The sequence below is a fragment of the Protopterus annectens genome, chromosome 4.part0 (assembly GCF_019279795.1).
Source record: "Protopterus annectens isolate FY-2018-M chromosome 4.part0, PAN1.0, whole genome shotgun sequence".
Taxonomy (NCBI): Eukaryota; Metazoa; Chordata; order Ceratodontiformes; family Protopteridae; genus Protopterus; species Protopterus annectens.
Genome location: NC_056733.1, coordinates 558707981 through 558729696, shown reverse-complemented (window position 1 = coordinate 558729696; position 21716 = coordinate 558707981). Strand labels below are relative to the sequence as shown.

At 40.0% G+C, this 21716-nt stretch overlaps 1 protein-coding gene across 1 annotated transcript in view; it reads left to right on the top strand.

Moving 5' to 3' along the window:
- Positions 1–21716, top strand: part of SGSM1 (small G protein signaling modulator 1) — a 1353076-nt gene that overhangs the window by 1186839 nt on the left and 144521 nt on the right. The window contains exon 20 of the mRNA XM_044068489.1: positions 15971–16053. Within this exon, the coding sequence (XP_043924424.1) occupies positions 15971–16053 (83 nt within the window). The remainder of the gene's footprint in view (positions 1–15970; positions 16054–21716) is intronic.

Here is a 21716-nt window from a genome sequence, read left to right as displayed (position 1 = left end):
AATAAGGAGTTTTGAACGATGGACAGATACGGGAAGCGTATCTTTTCTTCAGCAGCATTTACCCTTAGATCTCTGAACTATCTTACTTCACGAGGCTTCAGAGAGATCTCCTTAAAGAGTTAGGAGATTCTCTACAAGGTACATGTTCTGAGGGAGTCCCTAACAAGGTGTCTGCCCAGTTGTCCACTCTTCGTCAACTCTTCCATGTGGCTTATTTCTTATGCAGTTGATGGAGCAAGTAGAGCAGCGTGTTCAGGAATTTCCCTAGGTGCCATTCCTGGATGCATTTGTGTAACTTTGTGGAAGCGTTCCAGTCTACCTTTACCAATGCTCCCTTCAACGGTTCCTCATTGTTTGGACCCAAGGTAAAGGACACTTTCACCTGGTGCAAGCAAGAAGGAAAAACACTCTCTGCTGTGGGAGTATGTTTTACTTTTCCCTCTAGACCATACCCTAAGGGTCAGAGGGGCGGTAAGATGTGGTTCAAGACATCCCAGAGGTTTTACCACGATGCACAGGGTGATTCCTCCTTCAGAGGCAGAGGAGAAGGAGGAAATGGTAATGTCACCCTAGATGCAGGGGCGGTCCGCAAAACCAGGGAGGTCGCGATTCCTTTCGGGGCCAGCCTTACCAGCGCTTCTGATGTGGAGCCCTACTGTGCTTCTCTAGGGCCGGTCGGGGGTTGCATTTCTTTGTATCCAGAAGCCTGGCTGGGTATCACTCAAGACAAGTGGGTACAAAGAATTATTACCAGAGGTTATCTCATACCCTTTTCCACCTTTTGTTCCCAAGAAGATCCCAGATTTTCCACCCAATCACAGGGATCAGGCAACTGTGGAGGTCAACAAGTTACTGTCAGAAAGAGTCATCCAAACCATCCCAACAGACCAAATAGGATCCGGAACTTACTCCAGAATCTTTTTAGTGCTAAAACGTACAGGAGACTGGAGGCCCATTCTGGACCTCAGCAGATTGAACGAATCAGTAAAGAAGGACAAGTTCCAGATGGTGACACTGCAATCTATCCTCCTGTTGTTATCTCCAAGATGTGTACTACTACATAAAAATGGACAGAGCATCAAGGAGTCATCTACGCTTCTGGCTGGGAGCCAGTCATTACCAGTTTCATGCTCTGCCCTTTGGTCTCACCACATCCCCCAGGGTGTTCACCAAGTGTATGGCGGTAGTGACAGCTCACCTGAGACATCGAGGATTCCAGGTGTTTCCGTATCTGGACAACTGGCTCTTGACCGCCCCCACCAGGCATCCACTCCTTCAAACCAGGGATGCTACCATTCAGCTTTGTACCCAGCTGGGAATTTCTATAAACTGGGAAAAATCTGCCTTATTGCCCTCTCAATCTGTGATTTTTATAGGCGCAGAGATAGACACAGTAGACATGCTGGCTCGTCTTCCCATAGAAAGGGCACAGAATCTGGTTCTTCAAATTCAGTGTCTTCTCCCCTTACGAAAGGCCAAAGCCAAAACTATTCTGCAGCTGCTAGTGACCATGGCTTCCACCATATTACTAGTGCCACTAACCAGACTACATATGAGGATTCTTCAGTGGCTCCTGTCATCCCAATGGTCCTTTCAGCATCTACCATTATCTCATCACATTCTCCTGACAGACTCTTGCAAGAAGGATCTCCTTTGGTGGACTCTACCCAATCAGTTAACCACAGGCACTTCATTTGTTCCTCACCAACCCATTGTCACTGTGACCATGGATGCCTAACAGATAGGGGGGGGGGGCATTATCTAGGCAGGACTGTCCAAGGCACATGGCAAGATCATGAGGCTCACCTGCATATCAATGTTCTAGATTTGAGTGCGGTACTGCTGGCATTGCAAGCACTTCACGACCCTCTGCCTCTGGGGGCTATTGCAATACAATCAGACAACATGTTGGTAGTATGGTATATCAACAAACAGGGTGGAACCCCATCTTGCCCACTCTGTTGAGAGACCATGCGAGTTTGGAAATGGGCGATATCGTCCCAGTGTTTTATGGTGGAAATGCACATACCAGGGACAACCAACGTGATAGCCGACAAGCTCAGCCGGACAATCCTTATGCCTCATGAGTGGTCTCTGAAACAGGAAACAGCTGAACAGATTTTCCACAGATGGGGACAGCCTTGCTGCGATCTCTTTGCCAGCCCAATCAATGTTAAATGCAGCAGCTTCTTCTCCCTCATCCCCCCTCCGGGGAGTCACCGAGAGACGCACTTGTTCACAATTGGCCCCTGGGTCTCCTGTATGCTCTTCCTCCCTTTCCTCTCATTCCCAAGGTTATTCAGAAAGTGAAATGGCTGGGAAGCAAACTGATCCTCATTGCTCCTTACTGGCCTCGTCAGGTTTGGTTCCTCTTCCTCGGGACTTTTCTCCTAGATGATCCTTGGATTCTGGTCCCAGTTCCAGACCTGTTGACTCACATGTCAGGTTCGCGTCACCTCTTCTTACACACCCTCAATTTGACAGTATTTCTGCTCCATTTCCATCCTTAGTCAGGCTTCACGACTTCTCACCCTCCATGACTCATATCCTTACATCTTCTTATAAACCTTCCACTAGGAGACTGTATTCCAGTAAATGGAGAAGATTTTCTATCTGGGCGGGGAAAATTAATGTTGACCCTTACACTGCCTCCACTCCAGTGGTTTTGGTATTCCTGTCTGAGTTTTTTCACCAGGGATCTGCGGCTGCCACTATCAGAGTTCAATTGGCAGTGATTTCAAATTTTCATCTAGGTTTTCAAGATTCTAATCTGATGTCACATAAGCTGTGCAAAACTTTCCTTAAAGGTGCCACTTTGTTAAGACCTCTCTTTCAAGAACCTGTTGCCTCATGGGATTTAAATTTTGTTATCCAAATTAACTTCTCTGCCCTTTGAGCCTTCTCATTCATCCTCTTTGAAATTCCTGTCTTGGAAGACTTTATTTCTGGTGGCTATCACATCAGCCAGATGGGTGTCAGAGTTGCAAGCATTGTCTGTAAAACCCCCTTATCTGATTTTTCACAAAGACAGGGTGTCCCTTTGTACTAATTCCTCCTTTGTCCCCAAGGTCTGTTCCCATGCCACCTTGAATCAATCCATAGAACTTCCGGTTTTCTTTCCAAATCATTCAAACGCAGATGAATACAGGTTTCACCAGCTGGATGTACATAGACAATTACATTTTTATTTGCACCGGACTAAGGAAATCAGAAAGTCAGATTAATTATTCATTTCCTTCTCTGAATCCAGGTCAGGCTTACCATTTTCCAAAGTAACACACTCTTATTGGATTTCTAGCTGTATAGCTCATGTTTACAATTCTGAGGGTAGACCTTTACCCTTTAAAATCAAGGCTCATTCTACCAGATCTCAATCCACCTCTGCAGCCTTTCAAGCCGGGGTCCTACTTGATAATATTTGTGCAGCAGCTACATGGGCTACCCCTCACACTTTTATTACTCATTACAAATTGGATTTAAACTCCAGGAGTAGAACATCATTTGGTTCCACGGTTCTCAGGAGTATTTTTCCTTGAGCCACCCAAGAATAAGGCACTAGGGATGCTGTCCCATATGTAAGAATGAAGGTGAGATAGGACTACAGAACATAAAGAAGTTATGTACTCACCATAATATTCTATGTTTGTAGTCCATCTCACCCTTCATTCTTATGAGCCCACCCTCCTACCACCATCCTGTAAGTATCTGGAGACAGAAAAATATTATTATCCCTTTTTATGGAGACCTTTTAGTATTGACATTTTTTTGTATATGTGTTATTATCTCTCCTATTTAGCAGAAAACACGATCTGGGGATTGTACTGATGCACCATGGGATACCTACCTAGCCACGAGCCAACTAGAAGACTTCCAGCTTGTAAATAGGCCGAGTTGGAGCTGAATATTGGCTCTGATCCCATATGTAAGAATGAAGAGTGAGATGGACTACAAACATGGAACGTTATGGTGAGTACGTAACTTCTTTTCACAATAAACTAGTAAAACAAATGTTTCAGAGGATACATAAATATTATCTGGGAATACTGCCTGCCTCCTACCTCCCCACCCAAAAAAAAAAAAAAACAGTCATGGTCTGTCGATCCCTCTGGTGTGAGATTGGGATGGAAGCAGAGCTTCTAATGACCAGAGTCATGTATTTCAAGTGACTGCTGTCATACATATACATAGCATGCCTCCTCACTCCTCACTCCTCACTTCCACCCCCCCAAGGCAGACACCTCTATACGTGCTTGATGTGTGGTTCTGAGGAAAGTGACAAAAAATAATCATCACATTAATATATTTCAACTTGTTGGCCTTAGACTGCACATGGCCCCTACAGAAGCTATAGTAACCTACTTTGCAAACCTTTGAAGTCTGTGAGAAAAGTTAGAAAAAAAATGACCAAATGATATCCAGTCCCAGCGCAAGCTATAATGACCTCCTGTGCATAGATTTGAGGTTTGCTTGTCTAGCATATTAAGGAAGAAATGACCACCCCATACCCATCCCTCCACACAAGTTGCACCAACCTTCTATACACACCTTTGAGCAGGGCTGGTTTTAGAATGGCTGTAGCTGAGGGCAGAGGACACCAACTAAGTCCACATGAAAATCTGTTTATACATTCTGAAGTGAAGCGACCACTAAAGCCACTAAAAGCTGTAAAGGTCTGAATGCTCTGTGACGTGTTTATGTCTTATGTTTAGAAGTTAATTGTTTCTTTTTAATGTGTTTTTAACTGCAACCCAGAAGAGTTCTGTTCATTCCCAGCATTATTATGAGTATATGTGTATGTGTGGGTGTGTGGGCATATGTGCCTGCACACACAGATAAAAACCAATGATATTCAGTTTTACACACACACACACGTACACACACACACACACACACACACACACACACACACACACACACACACACACACACACTCTGCATGTCCACAATCCTGGAAACTGGAGGAATGCTAATTCACTTGCCACGTCTTTGAGGTAAACACAGGGACAGGGAGATCATACTGACTCCACATAGAAAAAGCCACAGCTAAGAACGCAGCCAGAACAAAGCATTGTGAGCTAACAAACCTACTTACTGCACCAGTATGGCAATGAGCAGCTGCTTTCACATGCATCCACTCTTGCCAAACCACCTAAGATAGCCACTAATCATGTGTAAGGTCTTTGTGATGGTAAGTAAAAGTAATTATGATTAACTTGCTACTCAGATATACTGTAACTATGACATCCAAACATAAGCATAATGGCAGTGCCGGATGATGTTTTCAATAGAAAATGAAATGAATTATAACAGGCTTATTACTTTTATACTGCAACCCCTCCGTACACATATACAAGCATAAGCCATGGCAATAGTAGTCTTACACTCATTACAGCAAGTTGCAAAACATTGTGCAACACTAGTACTGCCACAATTGATGATTGCCTATTGCTTAGCAGTCATCAGGAGTAATGCATACTTGTCACTGTCCATGATTTCACAGAATATTCCTGATATTGCCTCATATTTTTGCCCTGACCGTCATAAAATTTTTGACTTACTAGTAAATCATTCAGGATAACAGACAGTGAATAATGCCATATATTAGAGTTTCATACTTCTTATGTGTGCTGCTACAAAACATGTTATTCAATTAACATTTTAAATTAATTATAGTAATATTTAAAAGGTGTTCCTGAGTATGAGCCTTCATTCTTCTATTATTTTTGTATTTACCAAGAATTCTTAAGCATAGAAATTGAAAGTTATGGTATCTGGTGTCCAATAGTACTCATAAAACTCCCTGAAAGAGAATAACCTCCATGAAAATCAGGAGCATCTGCTCTTCTTAAAATCACAGCTAACTACTGAGATCAATTGCTCTGAGCTAGAGATCTCTAGGACTTACCTTGCTTGTGGTAATTCACTGATTATCAATTTTACCCTAACAAGGTCATATCACAACCCTGTTAAGGATAAAACACGTTATCAGAGAATGAATGATCTTTTTTCCTGTTATTTTCCCCAACCAGCAGCAGATTTTGTAGCCCCCACACAGTCAAAGATAACTGATGGGAGGGAGCCTCCTGCAGCCGTAGTCATCAAGGGTGTTTAAAGCCACCTATGATGTCCCTTTTAGTGGAGAAAATGCCCTCCAGCAGGATTTAACTAAATCAAGGGCACATGCCAGTGCAAAACATTCCATGACATTATGAAACATGTTGCTTCACAAAGCACTGTTGCTACCACCAGAGAAGTCTTTGAATTTTAAAGAAGTGGCCCCAGTCCTTAGGATCCTTCATTCTTTAAGTTATTTTACCAACCTAGTTTATTATGTACACAACATTGTTGTACTAGCTTTAGTTAGTCTGACAAATATAACAAAATATCAAAAAAGATAACTTTCTGTGGGTGGGGGCCCGTCATGATCAAGGGCCCCTAGCAACCACAGGGTTTGCTGGTGCCTAAATCTTGGCTATGTTGCTAGCCTAGTGAGTGATTTACATCACTTTAACAGGAAAGGGTTTCTTTTAACAATGTATTTCTTTATAGCATGAATAATGTAGAATGGTAGGTAACTAAAGGTGCATGTTTCTCTTAAATGGAATTCAAAGAAGGAGAGTTGTCAGAATTTTAACCATCTGAGAAATAGCAAGGACCCTGGCCTGAAGGGCGTTCATGGAGAGATCTTTAAAGGTAAGACAAAGATACCATGTAATATTTTTATTTTTTATTTAACATTTGGATCCAATATTAACATTTTCCAGAGTCTTTGTATGTGGGTGCAGTTGTCCCCATACAAAGTAAGGGTAATAAAGTTGCTATGAATACCTATATGCACATTGTCATTTTTGATAACTCTGTACATTTTTAAAAATGCTAATCAAGTAAAGGTTTTGTTGTTGTCTTTTGGCCTTTCCCGGTTAGGGGTCGCCACAGCGGAACTCCGGTCAGCTAATGATTGGCAGTAGATTTTCACAAATGCCGAGGTGCCAGCTTGACGTCCAACCTTCAATGAAGGCATGCCCATTTACGCATGTCTTTTGACCGCCCACCCAACCGGGGGGAGTACATGCAGACTCCACACAGAAGGCACTCCCCGCACTCCAGCCAAGAATCGAACGGGAGAACCTCTTGCTGTGGGGCAACAACACTACCGCTGCACCATAATGAATTTAAAAGCAATAATTTAATTGACCCATTATAAATTGTTATGCAGGATAGTGTTATCATTAGTAAACAGACACAGATTTTAGATATTGATTCATTATATGGAAAATAAAAATGGTAAATTACTGTCCCTTTTTGGAGACTTTACTTCTACAATATGGTAAATATGGGGAAATTATGGGCATTATATAAGATTATCATATCTTCACTGATCTTACATGTGTTATTAGAGCTTTAAATCATAGTACCTGTCTGTAACTTTACCAAGCCAAAAGCTTTTTCTAGGTCTTATCTTTATTTATGTCACTGACCAGACTGTCCTAAATTTCTTGAAAAGTTTCTAAATCATTTCAGTCCTGAGCTAACCTTCTTAACTCAATGATACACTCAGTTGTAGAACCATTACCTTTTTGACTGGGAGAGTTAACTTGAATTGCAACAATATAATGCTTGGTGGTAGACTTACATGACTTTTAGTAAACTCAGCCACTCTTCAAATGTTTTATTGATTTACTTTTCTGAGTGAAGTAGGTTTCACATTAAAGTAGATGTGTGCTCCAAATGCAGATAACAATATTAGCTTATTTTTCCTGATGCTTTATTATTTTGGGCATATAAGACTATACCTTAAAGTAGTCTTCTCAGCTTTGACTCTGAAATTTGAATGGGGAAATATTTCCATTAGTGGAGACATTTTGAGATTTCCTGTTTCTTCAGTTTCCTTGTGCAAGGTTGAGTTCTCGCCATCATACTGTGACATCACTGGTTCGTATCAACCAGAAAAGCAGGAGACATTACAAAAGCATGGCTCATATTATTCTGAGAAAGAACAGTTAAACTTCAATTAGCTTTCACAGACAGAATCGGGCCAACTAATACTGGTTCTTGCAATGTGTGCGTCTTTAAACAAGCCATGTAGGGAAAATAATAGTCCACTATAACTTAGTGGTGCCACACTCTTATTCTATTACCACTTACATGGAGTGCTGTTGACCATATGTATTTACAGTTGAGAAACTAGAAGATAGTTTGATGTTAATGTTTGTATGTAAAGTATGAAAGTCCAAGAATGCTACAAACTGGTTACAAATACTGAATGAGTTCACTTCAAAATTTACTGAACATTGGCAAGTCTGAATATTGGTATGGAAAATTAGAGCAAGTGTGAATGGGAGTGATGGAGAGATGTGGAAGTTACTGTGGTAAAGTACAGAAGTACCTCAATGGATTTCAGAGAGAGTAGGAGAGAGAGGGAGAGAAAAAGGCAAAACAGAAAAAAAAAACGTCACTTGCAATGGTGCTGAATGAGTGAGCATTTGTGCCATGTGAACCACTGACAGAACTGTGAAGTCTTTTCTGTGAAAGCACTTTTGATACATAACTAGAAACTGACATTGGTAGGTCTCATAGACAAAAGTGGGTCTAGGAAAGAGCTGAGCAAATAAATTCCTATTGGAATTACTTCTATATCAGTCCAGTTTATCAGAATGATTGCATGTGTCATGCTGTTAGTGTTCCTGAATGCATATTCTCCTGCACATGGCTATCAGCTTGACTTTACAGAATTAAGGCCTTACCATCCTGTAAGAGGAAAACCACTGCTGTGGAACTGGAGAGAGGAAAATCTGTAGACTTAACAGATATACAGAATGTGTTTTGTTGCATTGGGGTATCAAACTCCGGAAGATAAAGCTTTAGTCAAGGCTTGTCTTAAGATGCCTCACAAATACATGTGACTGTCTAACATTATGTACGTGTGTGTGTGTGTGTGTGTGTGTGTGTGTGTGTGTGTGTGTGTGTGTGTGTGTGTGTGTGTGTGTGTGTGTGTGTGTGTGCGCGCATGTGTAGGCACACATGCTGTGCTTCACAGCAGCATCCATAGTGGAAGGACAGGATGGACCTAATGCTGGGGATAAACCTCTGATCTAAGTCCTAACTTGAGTAGGATCTGCTAGATAACAAATTCTGGATGTGTTTAGAGGGTCTCTGTTTTCTCTGAGTGGGTGGTGCACTAAAAACAGCTGTAAAGGAAATTAGTGCAGGCTCAGACTGCACAGGCTGTGTAGGCGCTTTTCACAAACTTTGTATGCAGTGTTACAGGGCTGATTCACAGTCTGACCTGAATACCACAGCTCTACGTGAATCAAAAAGAATTCAGTATGCAGTAAGGGAATGACATACAAAGCTACATAGCAGTAGGAGCCCAAGTTGATATGCATATCAGTTCTGTGATTCATATACATGTCATTCATGGCACACAAACTAGTGGAGTTGTGCATCATCAATGGTCTTGCAAATGTAATATTCTGCTCAACGCCATACAGATGAACAATACCATCATGTCTAGTGCCGTTTAAACCATATATAAAATTCTAGAAGGTAACTGATTGCAGCTAGTGTCCTTGTGGATTGTGGATTATATTGCAGACATTTGTGCTAAAACAACCACACCATCTTCCACACAGTCTCAATGACATTCCAAAGCTCCTATCAATGGGAGACATTACTTCATTAGATCTCGGTCATTACTTTATATTACAATAATGAGCAACATGCATGCCTAAGGAGCCGTAGATGTTAATGAATCATTCTTAGGCATGCTTGTTCACCATTGAGTATACCTTGTCTGCTGCTACTGAGCAACAGTTACACATAGATAGTGCCGATATAGTAATGTAAAACACTGTGTCTACTGTTTAATGTGTCACAGCCAAGGGCACACAGCTGCTACTTTTTTAAGTTGCTACTTTCTTTCATCTGGAGCAGTATGTCATTGCATTAGTGAACTTTTGCTTACAGCTATGTATTTGTTTATATTGCTCAGTAGTGCACAATATACACAAATGTGTAAAGGTGAAGAGAACCACACTAGTGTAGAGTTCACCTTCAGAATAATGCACCATGAGAAAAGTATGATTTGTTTATACAAACTATTGTAGTGTTTAGAGGGTGCACACAAGACTTGTATGCCATAGAATACAATGCTTGTGAAAAGTGTGACCCAAAAACAGAGAAGGCAGATTAACTATTTTTTTTTTCATATTGTCTCTGCAAAAATGAAAGAGACTGTTATTGTTTTTGTAGTAATGTTATCGGTGTTGTTTCCAAGCATATGGTTAAAACATTTAAGAAAGGGTAGTATTTTTCTCATTTGAAGACAGATTCTGTGACATTCACTTCAGCAATGTGTTTATGGTATGTTAGTGTTTCTAGTTGAATGTTGCTGTAGTCTAGGAGTTCACATTTAACAATTTCAGGGTCCTTAGAGTCAGAGCACTTAAATCTATAGGTGCAAGGTGTGCTGCTTTTTGCTGAGGACTGGGGATGGCTTTGTCCACATTATGGTTTGACACTGCCTGATTATCAGTCCTGTAGGTACCAGCAAATTATTGATAGGTAGTTATTTTATTCTTAGCTGCTAAGAATGCTGTTCATATAGACTGTACGTGTTTCATAAATATGTAAAGTCCTGTCTTTCTGGTGCATTTATAGTTCTGGTCACTTCATCACAAGCAGCTACATAGATGTAGAGTCAGTACAGACAGGAAAAGCAAAGGGAAACTCAGTAAAAAAATTATATAACTTACCACGGGGTTTCATTACTAAATAGTTAGCTTTATTGCTTAGCGAGTGCAGGAAGCACATGCCCCTGCATGGGGAAAAGGGAAGATGATGCCTCCTCCCCCAAATAAGATAGTGAGAAGAAGTTGTGCTTTCAGTCTTCTAGATGTTATTGAATAGACTTCCATTTATTTGGCATAGTCAACCATGTCTTTGTTGGCATTTATGTAAGACTTACTCTGTTTGCATTTCTCCTGGTAGTATTGCTTTGAAAAGTCACATTAGTATTTGTTGAATGTGCTATGATATCAGCAACTATTAAAGGAGAAAGCCATAATATTTAGCGTTGAATACTTTGCCCATTCCTATTACTGGTTAATCTGCTTTAAGTTATAAAATGTTTAGCAGATGGTATTCTAGCCTAGTCTCTTTCAGGGTTTAAGCACAGGCTGCCAAAACATTCTGTAAACCATGGCAAGTATTAAGGCAGAGAGTAATTAACATGACTCATAGTATACTTCAGGGACTCATTAAAAGGGTCAGTGAAAAGAAATCCAGAAATAACAAAGCAGAAGAAAAATGTAGCCTAAAATATTTTTACATATTTTAAAGTTCCGCTTTTCTGTGTTGTTCTGAATAAACATAGGAACATATCACTTAGAATCATGAGCATAGGTTTTAAACTCATAAGGCGACATATATTTTTGATTTATTTCCTAGATTTTTGTTGAGTGAGAATAGCTCATCAAGGCATTTCTGTCTCATAAGTGCCTCATCAGGCAATACCAAGTAATATAAATCTTCAAAATAAACAGGAAATGTCTTTAAGTGTAATACTTTTTTTTTAGTTTTAAAAGTTCAGTCCTATGTTTATGCAGTGACATATGACATGTATTGCTCTTGCATATCTATTTTGTTGAATTCTTACACTGAAAATATTTTAGGAACTGCTAATGATATATTACTGCTCTGGAACAGACTCCCCATTCACATAAAACAAAGCTCATCTCTGTCTACATGCAACTACAAGTTAAATCTATGGATGGGAAACAGAAAATGTACCCCAGGTCTGCCACCTGTACTACTAATGGACAGAGGTAACTTCTAAATGCTTTATTCCATGTAGGGGTTTTCTCAAATTATCTATGGTACGATCCCAGTTATTCTCATTCGGTAATATATAATTATCAACCATGGGATGAGTAAGACCAGTCTAACACCAAATGGGACAGGTTAATTCAAGCACCAAAAGGGAAACTGGCTAGGCTTAAAATGGCCCACACGGGCAGCTTGCCTATTGCTTCCTATGAACTGATAATACGTTGCAGCTTATACAAAAGAATCATTATTATGTAAGATATAAACATTTGTACAATTTTCAGATTTAATTGGCTTGCTTTGAAGAAGTAATGCCACAAAATTTGGTTTCGATAAATGATTTTTCATTGAATCTAATTTAGTTATTAATCAGCATTTATGTTTAATGTATATATGTAGCTGTGCGTCTTCATTGCATTAATTTTTATTCTTGGTATCTCCAGAGTATTATGCATAATTAGTTTCATAGGTTCATACTAGGCTATCTGCCCTAGGGCATTTATAAGCCTAGTCAGAATGTGTTTGGCTTTCGCCACCCATTTTAAATTAATTTTGCTATGCCCTTTTTCGAGGTTAGTATACTGTGCCTCTGTCTAACAGTGACACATAAATGATACCCAGGGTAAACCTACGATCTCCCATCCACTCATCAAGATTCCTCTTGAAGAGAGTCAATCAGGGACTCTGCCTAACCTGGACTGGGATTTTATTCCAGAGTGAAGGGAGCCTCTGGGTTATGAATCTGTCCCTCCAGCATGTCCTATTTATATCAGTGCTGAGGTTCAAGTCTTTCGAGCGCGTAGCTCGATGGGATTTGGATTTTCTGAGGTGCAGCATGTCCATTAATTCCGGGTTGGACATGGCTTTATACATCAAGCACAGATCGCCTCTGAACAGGCGGTATGCCACTGAGTAGAGCTGGAGTTTCTTTAACCGGGCAGCATATGGCATCTGTTTGAGCCCTTTGATCCTCTTGGTGAGGTACTTTTGGGGTCTTTCCAGTTGCTGCAGGTGTCTGGTAAGGTACATCCCAAAAGGGGCATTGTACTCAATTATGGGCCTGATGAGGGATGAGTAAAGAGGCACAATGACCTCCCCTGATCTAGATGGGCTATATAAAATGTTTTCCTAACCACTTTGGCCATGTGGTTATCAAATGAGAGATTGCTATCAACTTGGATCCCCAGGTCCCTAATTACTTCTTCTGTACTTAATGGATTACCACCTATGTGGTAATTTGTGGGCACTTTGTTTTTGCCAAAGGGGATGACTATACACTTTTTGGCATTTAGCTTGAGGCCATGGCTCTGGCACCAGTTGTCTGTTTCTATGAGGCCCTTTTGGAGGATGCTTGTGTCAGCTGGAGAGTCAATTATGGTGCCCAGTTTGCAGTCATCTGTGAACTTGGTCAGCCACAGTCCTTCCGTGTTGGCCTGTACCTCTGAGAAATATATACCGAACAAGAGAGGTCCCAGGACTGAGCCTTGTGGGACACCACTTGTAACTGGTTTGGAGTCTGACATGGCTCCAGCAATTCTAACCATGTGGGTTCTGTCCTTGAGCCAGTTTGCAATCCATCTAGTGACATAGGGGTTTATATTTAAGCTGGTGAGCTTATCTATAATGCCTGAGTGGGGTATTGTATCGAAGGCTTTTGCGAGGTCCAGGTAGGCTGTGTAGACCACCTTCCCCTCATCAATGGCCTTGGTGACTGTTTCAAAGAAATCAACCAGGTTTAAGAGGCAGGATCTGCCCTTAACAAAGCCAAACTGGGTAGGATCCAGTGTCTGTAGGTCCCCAATATCTTTATTTATGAGGTCCATGATGATCCTTTCCATAGCTTTGCAGACCAAACTAGTCAGGCTTATGGGGCAATAGTTTCCAGGATCCACTGAGGCACCACCTTTATGGAGAGGGACCACTGTTGCTGTACGCCACTCTTTGGGCACATATCCTGTAGTAAGGCTGAGATTGAACAGTAGTTTTATGTTTGGGTTTAGCTCTTCTTGGAGTTCATGTAGGACGCAGCCCAGGACACCGTCTGGTCCCATTGATGCTGTGTTTTTTGCTTTGGAGATGGCGGCTCTTACCTGAGCATCTGAGATGTCAGGGGGGCAGCACTCTGCTGGGATAGATATTTGCCCTTTTAGTGGGGAGAGGGGGAGAAGTTTGCTCTGAACCTGTCAGCTAGGATGTTGGCAATGTCTGTGGGTTCGGTGTATTTTTTGTCATTTTGGACTAATTCTGAGCATATCTGGGAATTACCACCCAGACTCCTAACATAACTAAAGAAAGCCTTGTGATTATCCTTAGTGTATTTTTCTCTCTGCTGGCCTTTAATTTTTTTATGAGTGCGTAGTTTTTTTTGCTACTGATCAGTGATGATGCCCTTTTTTGGGATTTTGCTCTATCATTTAGTAGCTTCCTAGACAGGACCTGCCGCCTTGAGGGGATTGGGTCTTGGTTTTATTTGGAAGAGATGATCCACGATTCCTGAAGGTGTTCATAGGATGTTTATAAGGTGAGCCATATTTTCCATATGTTCCACAGGCCGGGGGCTTGAAGGATTCCACCTTGGTTTTGAGGAGTGTGAAATTTGCTTTTAGAGAAGTTTTTTCCTTGGTTTTCTGGGGGGGGGGGTCTGGATGGGAATATCCAGTGAGATTTAGTGGTCTGGTGATTTTACCAGAGGGAGACACTTCTCTGGTCTGTATAGAGTCCCCCCATTGGTGTGATGATCAGGTCAGTATTTTCCCCCTCTTGTGGGAGTGGTAACAAGTTGTTCCATAGCATCTGAGTTTATAAATTCTAGGAACCTTTGTTGGATAGAGTAACCGCTCCCAGTCTATGTTTGGGTAGTTGAAAGGCCCAATATAATGGTGTTTGGAGAGACCTTCATATTTTCAGTGTTGTTCTCAAGGCCGAGTGGGGTTCCTGGGTTTGGGAGGGTGGTCTGTAGCAGGCTATAAACTGGAAGGCAGTATTACCCACTGATAGTTGCACATGGATAGTCTCTGATGCTTCGTGATTTGCCACCAATCTGGAGGTGTGGGTATCTTTGATGAATATCGATACTCCCCCTCCTTTTGTGGTTCGGTCCAAGTTTTGGGGCCGAAAAGCATGGTATGAGGTATAACCTGGTAGTGCTATTTGTGGTAATGTTTCCCTTTCAGGGGAAAAGAAAAGTAAAATCAAATAATTAGAAAAGTAGAATCAAATAATTCCACAAGATTCCTGAAGTAATTATTTTTTTTCTTCATTTCCCTGTTTTTTTCTGTTTTTATTTTATTCAGATTTGCTGCATTTCGATATTAACGTGTCATGTTCGTCTATAATTTTTTATTAATTTACAGCATAATACAAACTTCTAAAGATTCCAAGACTTAGCATGCAATCAAACTATTTTTTATAGTTAGGAAGAACAAAGCCTTTTAATACCTAAATAATTAAGAATTAATGAGACAGATATGTAAAGTAGTATTTTTCCACTTAAACAGTAGCGACTATACAAAACGATTTAGTAGCAGATGCTACAATTTAATACATACTCCATATCATCAGTTAGGAGTGCAATAGAGATGGGGTATAGTACAAAGCCAAGCTATTTGGAAGAATGAAGACCTGGGACACATTAGGATTTAGACATGAAGACTGGATCGGGATTGTTTTGTTAGAGTAAAGAGTGTAAGTTTCTCATTTTCTGCTGACTTGTTCAAGGTTACATTGTTTCCAGACTAATTTCCACTAGAAATTACTATAGGGTCTTCAGAATTCTACAACAGCTCCCTTTCTTTGACTGCAAATGTTGCAGATTGAAGCGATAGCTAATTAAGATGTAACTCAAACAATGCATGGATTGTGCTAGCATCAGTTAAGGTTTCACCTCAGAAAACTTTGTGAAGAGCTTGCCTGATAGTCTAAAACTAAACATTAATACTGTATTCCAAAGTAAAAGCAATTATTGCTAACAAAAAATAACATTATCATTACCTCTAAACTGTACATTGTGGGGTATAAACAAGGCTGAATGGAGGCATGTTTTATCTGATTAGATGGTCTGTGCTGTTTGTAATAAATGTTATGCACATCAGTGGGGAATAGCTAAATTATAAGCTCATAATCCACCCTCTTGATTGTATTTCAGCTACATCTGGCAGCACATTGAGGTTGGGTATGTACAGGGAATGTGTGACCTACTTGCCCCTCTTCTTGTGATCCTGGATGATGGTGAGTATTGTCAGTGTGTGTATCTCAATCATTGTCAGTGTTTGTATCACAATGTCCACACTAGCAGGACATTCTACGAAGAATGTTGAATTTCACCATTTTGCTCATTTTCTGTAACCACTAGATTGCTTTTATCATTTCTAACTGTGACCTGTTGTCTGCATTTTTTGCAAGATACTTCACTATTGTTAACTGCTATGGACTGTATTACAGAACTGCTCTCATGGCAATAAAATTAAGCTTTATAAATATATGTATAAATATACGTGTGTGTGTGTGTGTGTGTGTGTGTGTGTGTGTGTGTGTGTGTGTGTGTGTATATATATATATATATATATATATATATATATATATATATACATACTAAATGTCAGCTGCTAACCTTAGCAATAATCTGTGACTGCAAAATAAATGATGGGGCTTACAAGCATCATACTCTAAAGTGAAGTATCTAACCTTATATTGTTATTATATTAAACAGTTTAGTTTCCTTAATCCTACTGGCCAGAATATCTGTTTGTTAACTTTAGCAGACAGAACTTGAAGTTTGGTAGTTTAGGCAAGCATCTGGAATTTGTTGCAAGGTTCAGTGTTGGATATTGCCTTGTCTGAGAAAACAGGGCATCGGGAAGGTTTTAAGAGTATTTTGTTGTTGCAAAGTTTATTCACACCTTTGGTTTCTGAGTTTATTAGCAACTGATTCCTGCAAATCCCTGATATTGTAATTTTATTATCACTGTGTATGTTTGGACGTCATTCCTACTGAAATTCTAAGGACCTTTTTTCCTCTGAACTGTGAGTCTGCAAATACAGTTCATGCTAAGTCCAAGGTTTGTAATCATTACACTCCAAGGTATAGTGATCCAAGAGATACACTATATAAGTAACAGAGTGCTGAGTAACACCTTATGTCAGGGGTGAAACCATCCTGCAAATACACTTTAATGATGTCACATTTCATTCATTTGCAGTATTTTCTTTAAGTCAGACTATTTTCCAGAGTCGATGGACTCACAATGATGGGTCACACACTTCTTATATGGAGTCATTTTTGGGCTCTGATGAGAGCAGCATTCATCTTACAGACCATTTGATTGTTCCCATGAGAGGGGCATAGCTTGCTTCATAGGTTCATAGGTTCATAGGTAGGTACTATGCTATCTGCCTGAGGGCATTTATAAGCCTAGCCAGAGTGTGTCAGCTTTCGCCGCCCCATTGATTAATTAACTGATCCTCTCTCAAGCAGAGCAAATGAAGTGATCCCAGGGGTGTATTTTCTGTTACCCATCCACTCATCAAGGTTTCTCTTGAAGAGTGTTAGTGAAGGGCTCTGCCTGATGTAATTTGGAATTTTGTTCCAAAGCATGGGGAGTCTCTGTGACAGAAATCTATCCCTCCAGCATGTTCTATTTATTGTTGTGGCGAGGTTTAGCTCACTAGAGCGCGTGGCTCACAGTGACTTGGATTTCTTTAGGTGGAGCATGTCCATCAATTCTGACAATGGCTTTGTAAATCAGGCAGAGATCACCTCTGAGTAAGTGATATGCCACTGAGTACAGCCGGAGTTGTTTCAGTCGGGCTGCATAGGACATATGTTTGAGACCAGTAATCCTCTTGGTGAGGTACTTTTGTGGTCTTTCCAGCTGTTGGAAGTGTCTTGTGAGGTACATCCCAGATGGGGCATTGTACTCTATGATGGGTCTAATGAGTGACGAGTAGAGGAGCACTATAACCTCTTTATTTCTAGATGCGAACCCTTTAGTAATTAGATGGGCCACATAGAAGGATTTCCTAACTACTTTGGCAATATGATTGTCAAAGGAGAGATTACTATCTACCTGGGTCCCCAGATCACTTATAACTCTTCTGTATTAAGGGGGCTGCCACTTATGTGGTAATTTGTGGGTGTTTTTCCCAAACAAGATGAATGTGCATTTTTTGGCATTTAGCTTGAGGCCATGACTTTGACACCAGGTGTCTGTCTCAATAATGCCCTTTTGGAGGATGTCCATGTCAGCTGGAGAGTCAATTATGGCTACCAGTTTGCAGTCATCGGCGATCTTGGTTAGCCATAGCCCTCCTGTGTTTGCCTGTACATCTGAGAAGTATATGCTGAACAGTAGGGATCCCAGGATCGAACCTTGCGGGACACCAGTTGTGACTGGTTTAGAGTCGGACCACTATTCTTACAGTGTGAGTTCTGTCTGTAAGCCAGTTGGCAACCCATCTCATGATGTAGGGGTTTATGTTCAGGCTGGTGAGTTTTTCTGTAATACCCAAGTGGGGAATGGTGTCGAAAGCATTGGCGAGGTCAAGGTAGGCTGTGTGAACCATCTTTCCCTCGTCTATGGCCTTGGTGACTGTCTCGAAGAAGTCAACCAGGTTTAGTAGGCATGATCTGCCCTTAACAAAGCCAAACTGGGATGGGTCAAGTGTTTGGAGGTTCCCAATGTCTTTGTTAATGAGTTCCATGATGATGCGCTCCATAGCCTTGCAGACCAGGCTAGTCAGCCTTATGGGGCGATAGTTACCAGGGTCAGTTGTGGCCCCTCCTTTGTGGAGAGGAATAGCCATTGCTGTGTGCCATTCTATGGGCACGTAGCCTGTGAAGAGGCTGTGGCTGAACAGCGTGTTTAGGTGGGGGGGGTTAGTTCATTCTGTAGTTCATGCAAGACGCAGCCTGGGACAGTATCTGGTCCCATTGACAATGTGTTTTTGGCTTTTGAAAGGGCTGTTTTCACCTGTGTGTCTGTGATTTCTGGGACACTACACTTTTCCGGTATTGTTGTGGGCCCTTTTGGAGGTGAGAGGGGGGTGAAGTTTGCACTGAATCTATCTGCCAGGATGTTGGCAATATCAGTAGGTTCAGTATATTTTGTGCTATTTTGCACTAGTTCAGTGCATATCTGCGAGTTGCCACTTAGATTCTTAACATAGCTAAAGAAGGCTTTGTGGTTATCTTTTGAATCCTTGGCTATTTTTCTTTCAAAGTTCATGTTCATGTACCTTCATGTTGCCTACATACTTCTCCGCTCCATACCTTTACAAGGGCTGAGCTAATACCTCTGCTCCTAACATTTCCCTGTGGTTCTACCTTTATTGTAGATAAGAGGTCTGAAGAGCAAAGTAGTGCAGGAGCCACATTAGCACCTGAGCATTATTTTTCAGTGTGGATACAAAATATGAAGAGGTCATCACATGACTATCATGTGATGTTTACATTTTTGGGAGCTATATTTCATGGTATCAATCCTGACTCTACACCATATTAGAAACTTGAAGCCCAAATAAAAGATGAAAACATGTCAAATTAATAAGAGTAATGCTCTTAAGGATGTTTATAAAAAAATATTGCTGTTGATGTGTCTCTTGACAGTTTCAGCAGTCCATTTCAATCACTTTGGGAATGTTTTGACTATTTCAGGACATCACTTTCTGGCTTCACCTCCTGAGATGCAGCCACTGTCAACATGCAACAATATTCCAACACAGAGCAGCACATGTACTATAAAAAATTAATGTCATTGCATTATCACTGCTTAGTTAAAAGTGTTTAAAAGTATTAGATATACTTGGATTCTAACCCAGTATAATTTGAGCCAGTGCATTTACACTTGCTGCCACATAGTCAGTTAAGCAGCAGGTGTGTTTCATAGACTCAGTACTTAACTCTCAGATGTCAGTAATGCAGCTTGCATTTGCACATGGCTTAACTATGCACAAACCTGGAAAATATTGGAAATGTGTATCTTGCATGCACTTTGCCAACCATCATGCAAACCCGCCGCTCACCGCACTATAGAAAAGAAAGTATTATTATGCATTACTGCTGTTTACTGTCCTTTTCCTATCTATAGCATGAAATTACATGTGGAAACATAAACTGAAGTCCCTATCTAACAATATGTCACGTATTTACAATACAGCCATGTGTTGCCTCCTCCCAAGCACTGTAACCCCAGTGTCTCAGTACTATTTCTACACATATATCACCTACAGTACAGAAATTAATATCAAATGGTATGTGATAAGCAATGGACATCAATCTGGTAACATGCAGAACTAGAACTATTGACCCATAAGCCTAAAATCCTTATCATCAAGGTTAGGGAAGGAATCAGCATGGATCTTATCCACAGGGACATAGGTGACCTTCAAAACACTTGACCTGAACCATTTTGGTTTTGTCAAGAGTAGATCTTGCTTATCAAACCTAGTGGACTTCTTTGATACTGACTCCAAAGACCTGGATGAAGGATAACAGGACATACCACCTATGATGAGTTATCCAAGGTCTTTGACACTATCCCCCATTCAGGTATCACAGAGAAAATCTCCCATTTGGAAATTAACACATACATTACTAGATGGCTAAAATAAAATATACTACATCCGATACACTGAAGTGGGAAAAACAGAGCACGTTTATTCATACATTAAGCGTTTTCATCTCAATAGAGAGACTTCATCAAAATGCAAACATATCAATTATCCACATTTAAATATAAATAATTTCAGTAAGGCTTGTATTCTGCAGTACAATGTGAACACATATAAGGTTAGAAAAGCACTGGAAAGAAATTGGAATATATTTAGGACTAATCAGGAGATTTTTAACAAAGTAGGGGAAAGACCTATATTTGTAAACAAAGTGGGGCTTAACATGAAACAATTGTTGGAAAAAAGGATAGAAAACCAAATGGTGGTTAAACAAGGTACACAGGCTTGTGGTATGTGTTCTTATTGTTCATATATCAATAAACAGAATAGTTTGGTTTTAAATAACAACATCAAGAGTAAGGTATTTTTCAAGAAGGGAAATTGTAGCACCATGGGAGTGGTGTATCTGGCATTGTGTAAATCAAGTGGGCACTTCTATGTGGGAAAAACCGAACGTATGTTGAAAAACTGGATATATGAACATTTAAATGACATGAGAAATAAAAAATTAACTAATGCTCTTTATAAACATGCAGCAACTTGTGTAGATTTTGATAAATTTATGTTTGGGATTCTAGATATTGTAAAGATTAATGCAAGAGGGGGCGACTGGAAAAATGTATTAAAAAAGAAAGAGACTCAGTGGCAGCTGAGATTAGTTGCTATGTTACCATCAGGTTTGAATGACACCGTGCCGTCAATAGCCCCCATGTTACTAGAAAGAGCCAATAAGATATAGAATATAATTTTACAAGTATATATATATATATATATATATATATATATATATTTATATATACTATATATATATATATATATATATATATATATATATACAATTTTTTAAATACATTTTTAAAATATTTTTTAATAAATATTTTTTAATAAATACTTTTTAGACATTCATTGTTTGTAATTATTAGTGTTCATGTATATAAATAATTAATTAAATAGCTTTATGGCATCAAAATACATTATGGATTTATTCTATAAGTTTATATTTACATTTAAACTTCAGTAGGACTGTATTTCTTCAACATGATTGCAGGGTTTGTGATGTCATTGGTTTCCATTTATATTTAAATGTGGATAATTGGTATGTTTGTATTGTGATGAAGTCTCTTTATTGAGATGAAAGCGCTTAATGTATGAATAAACGTGCTCTGTTTTTCCTACTTCAGTGTATCAGCTGTAGTATATTTTATTTTGTTTCAGTCTTCCTA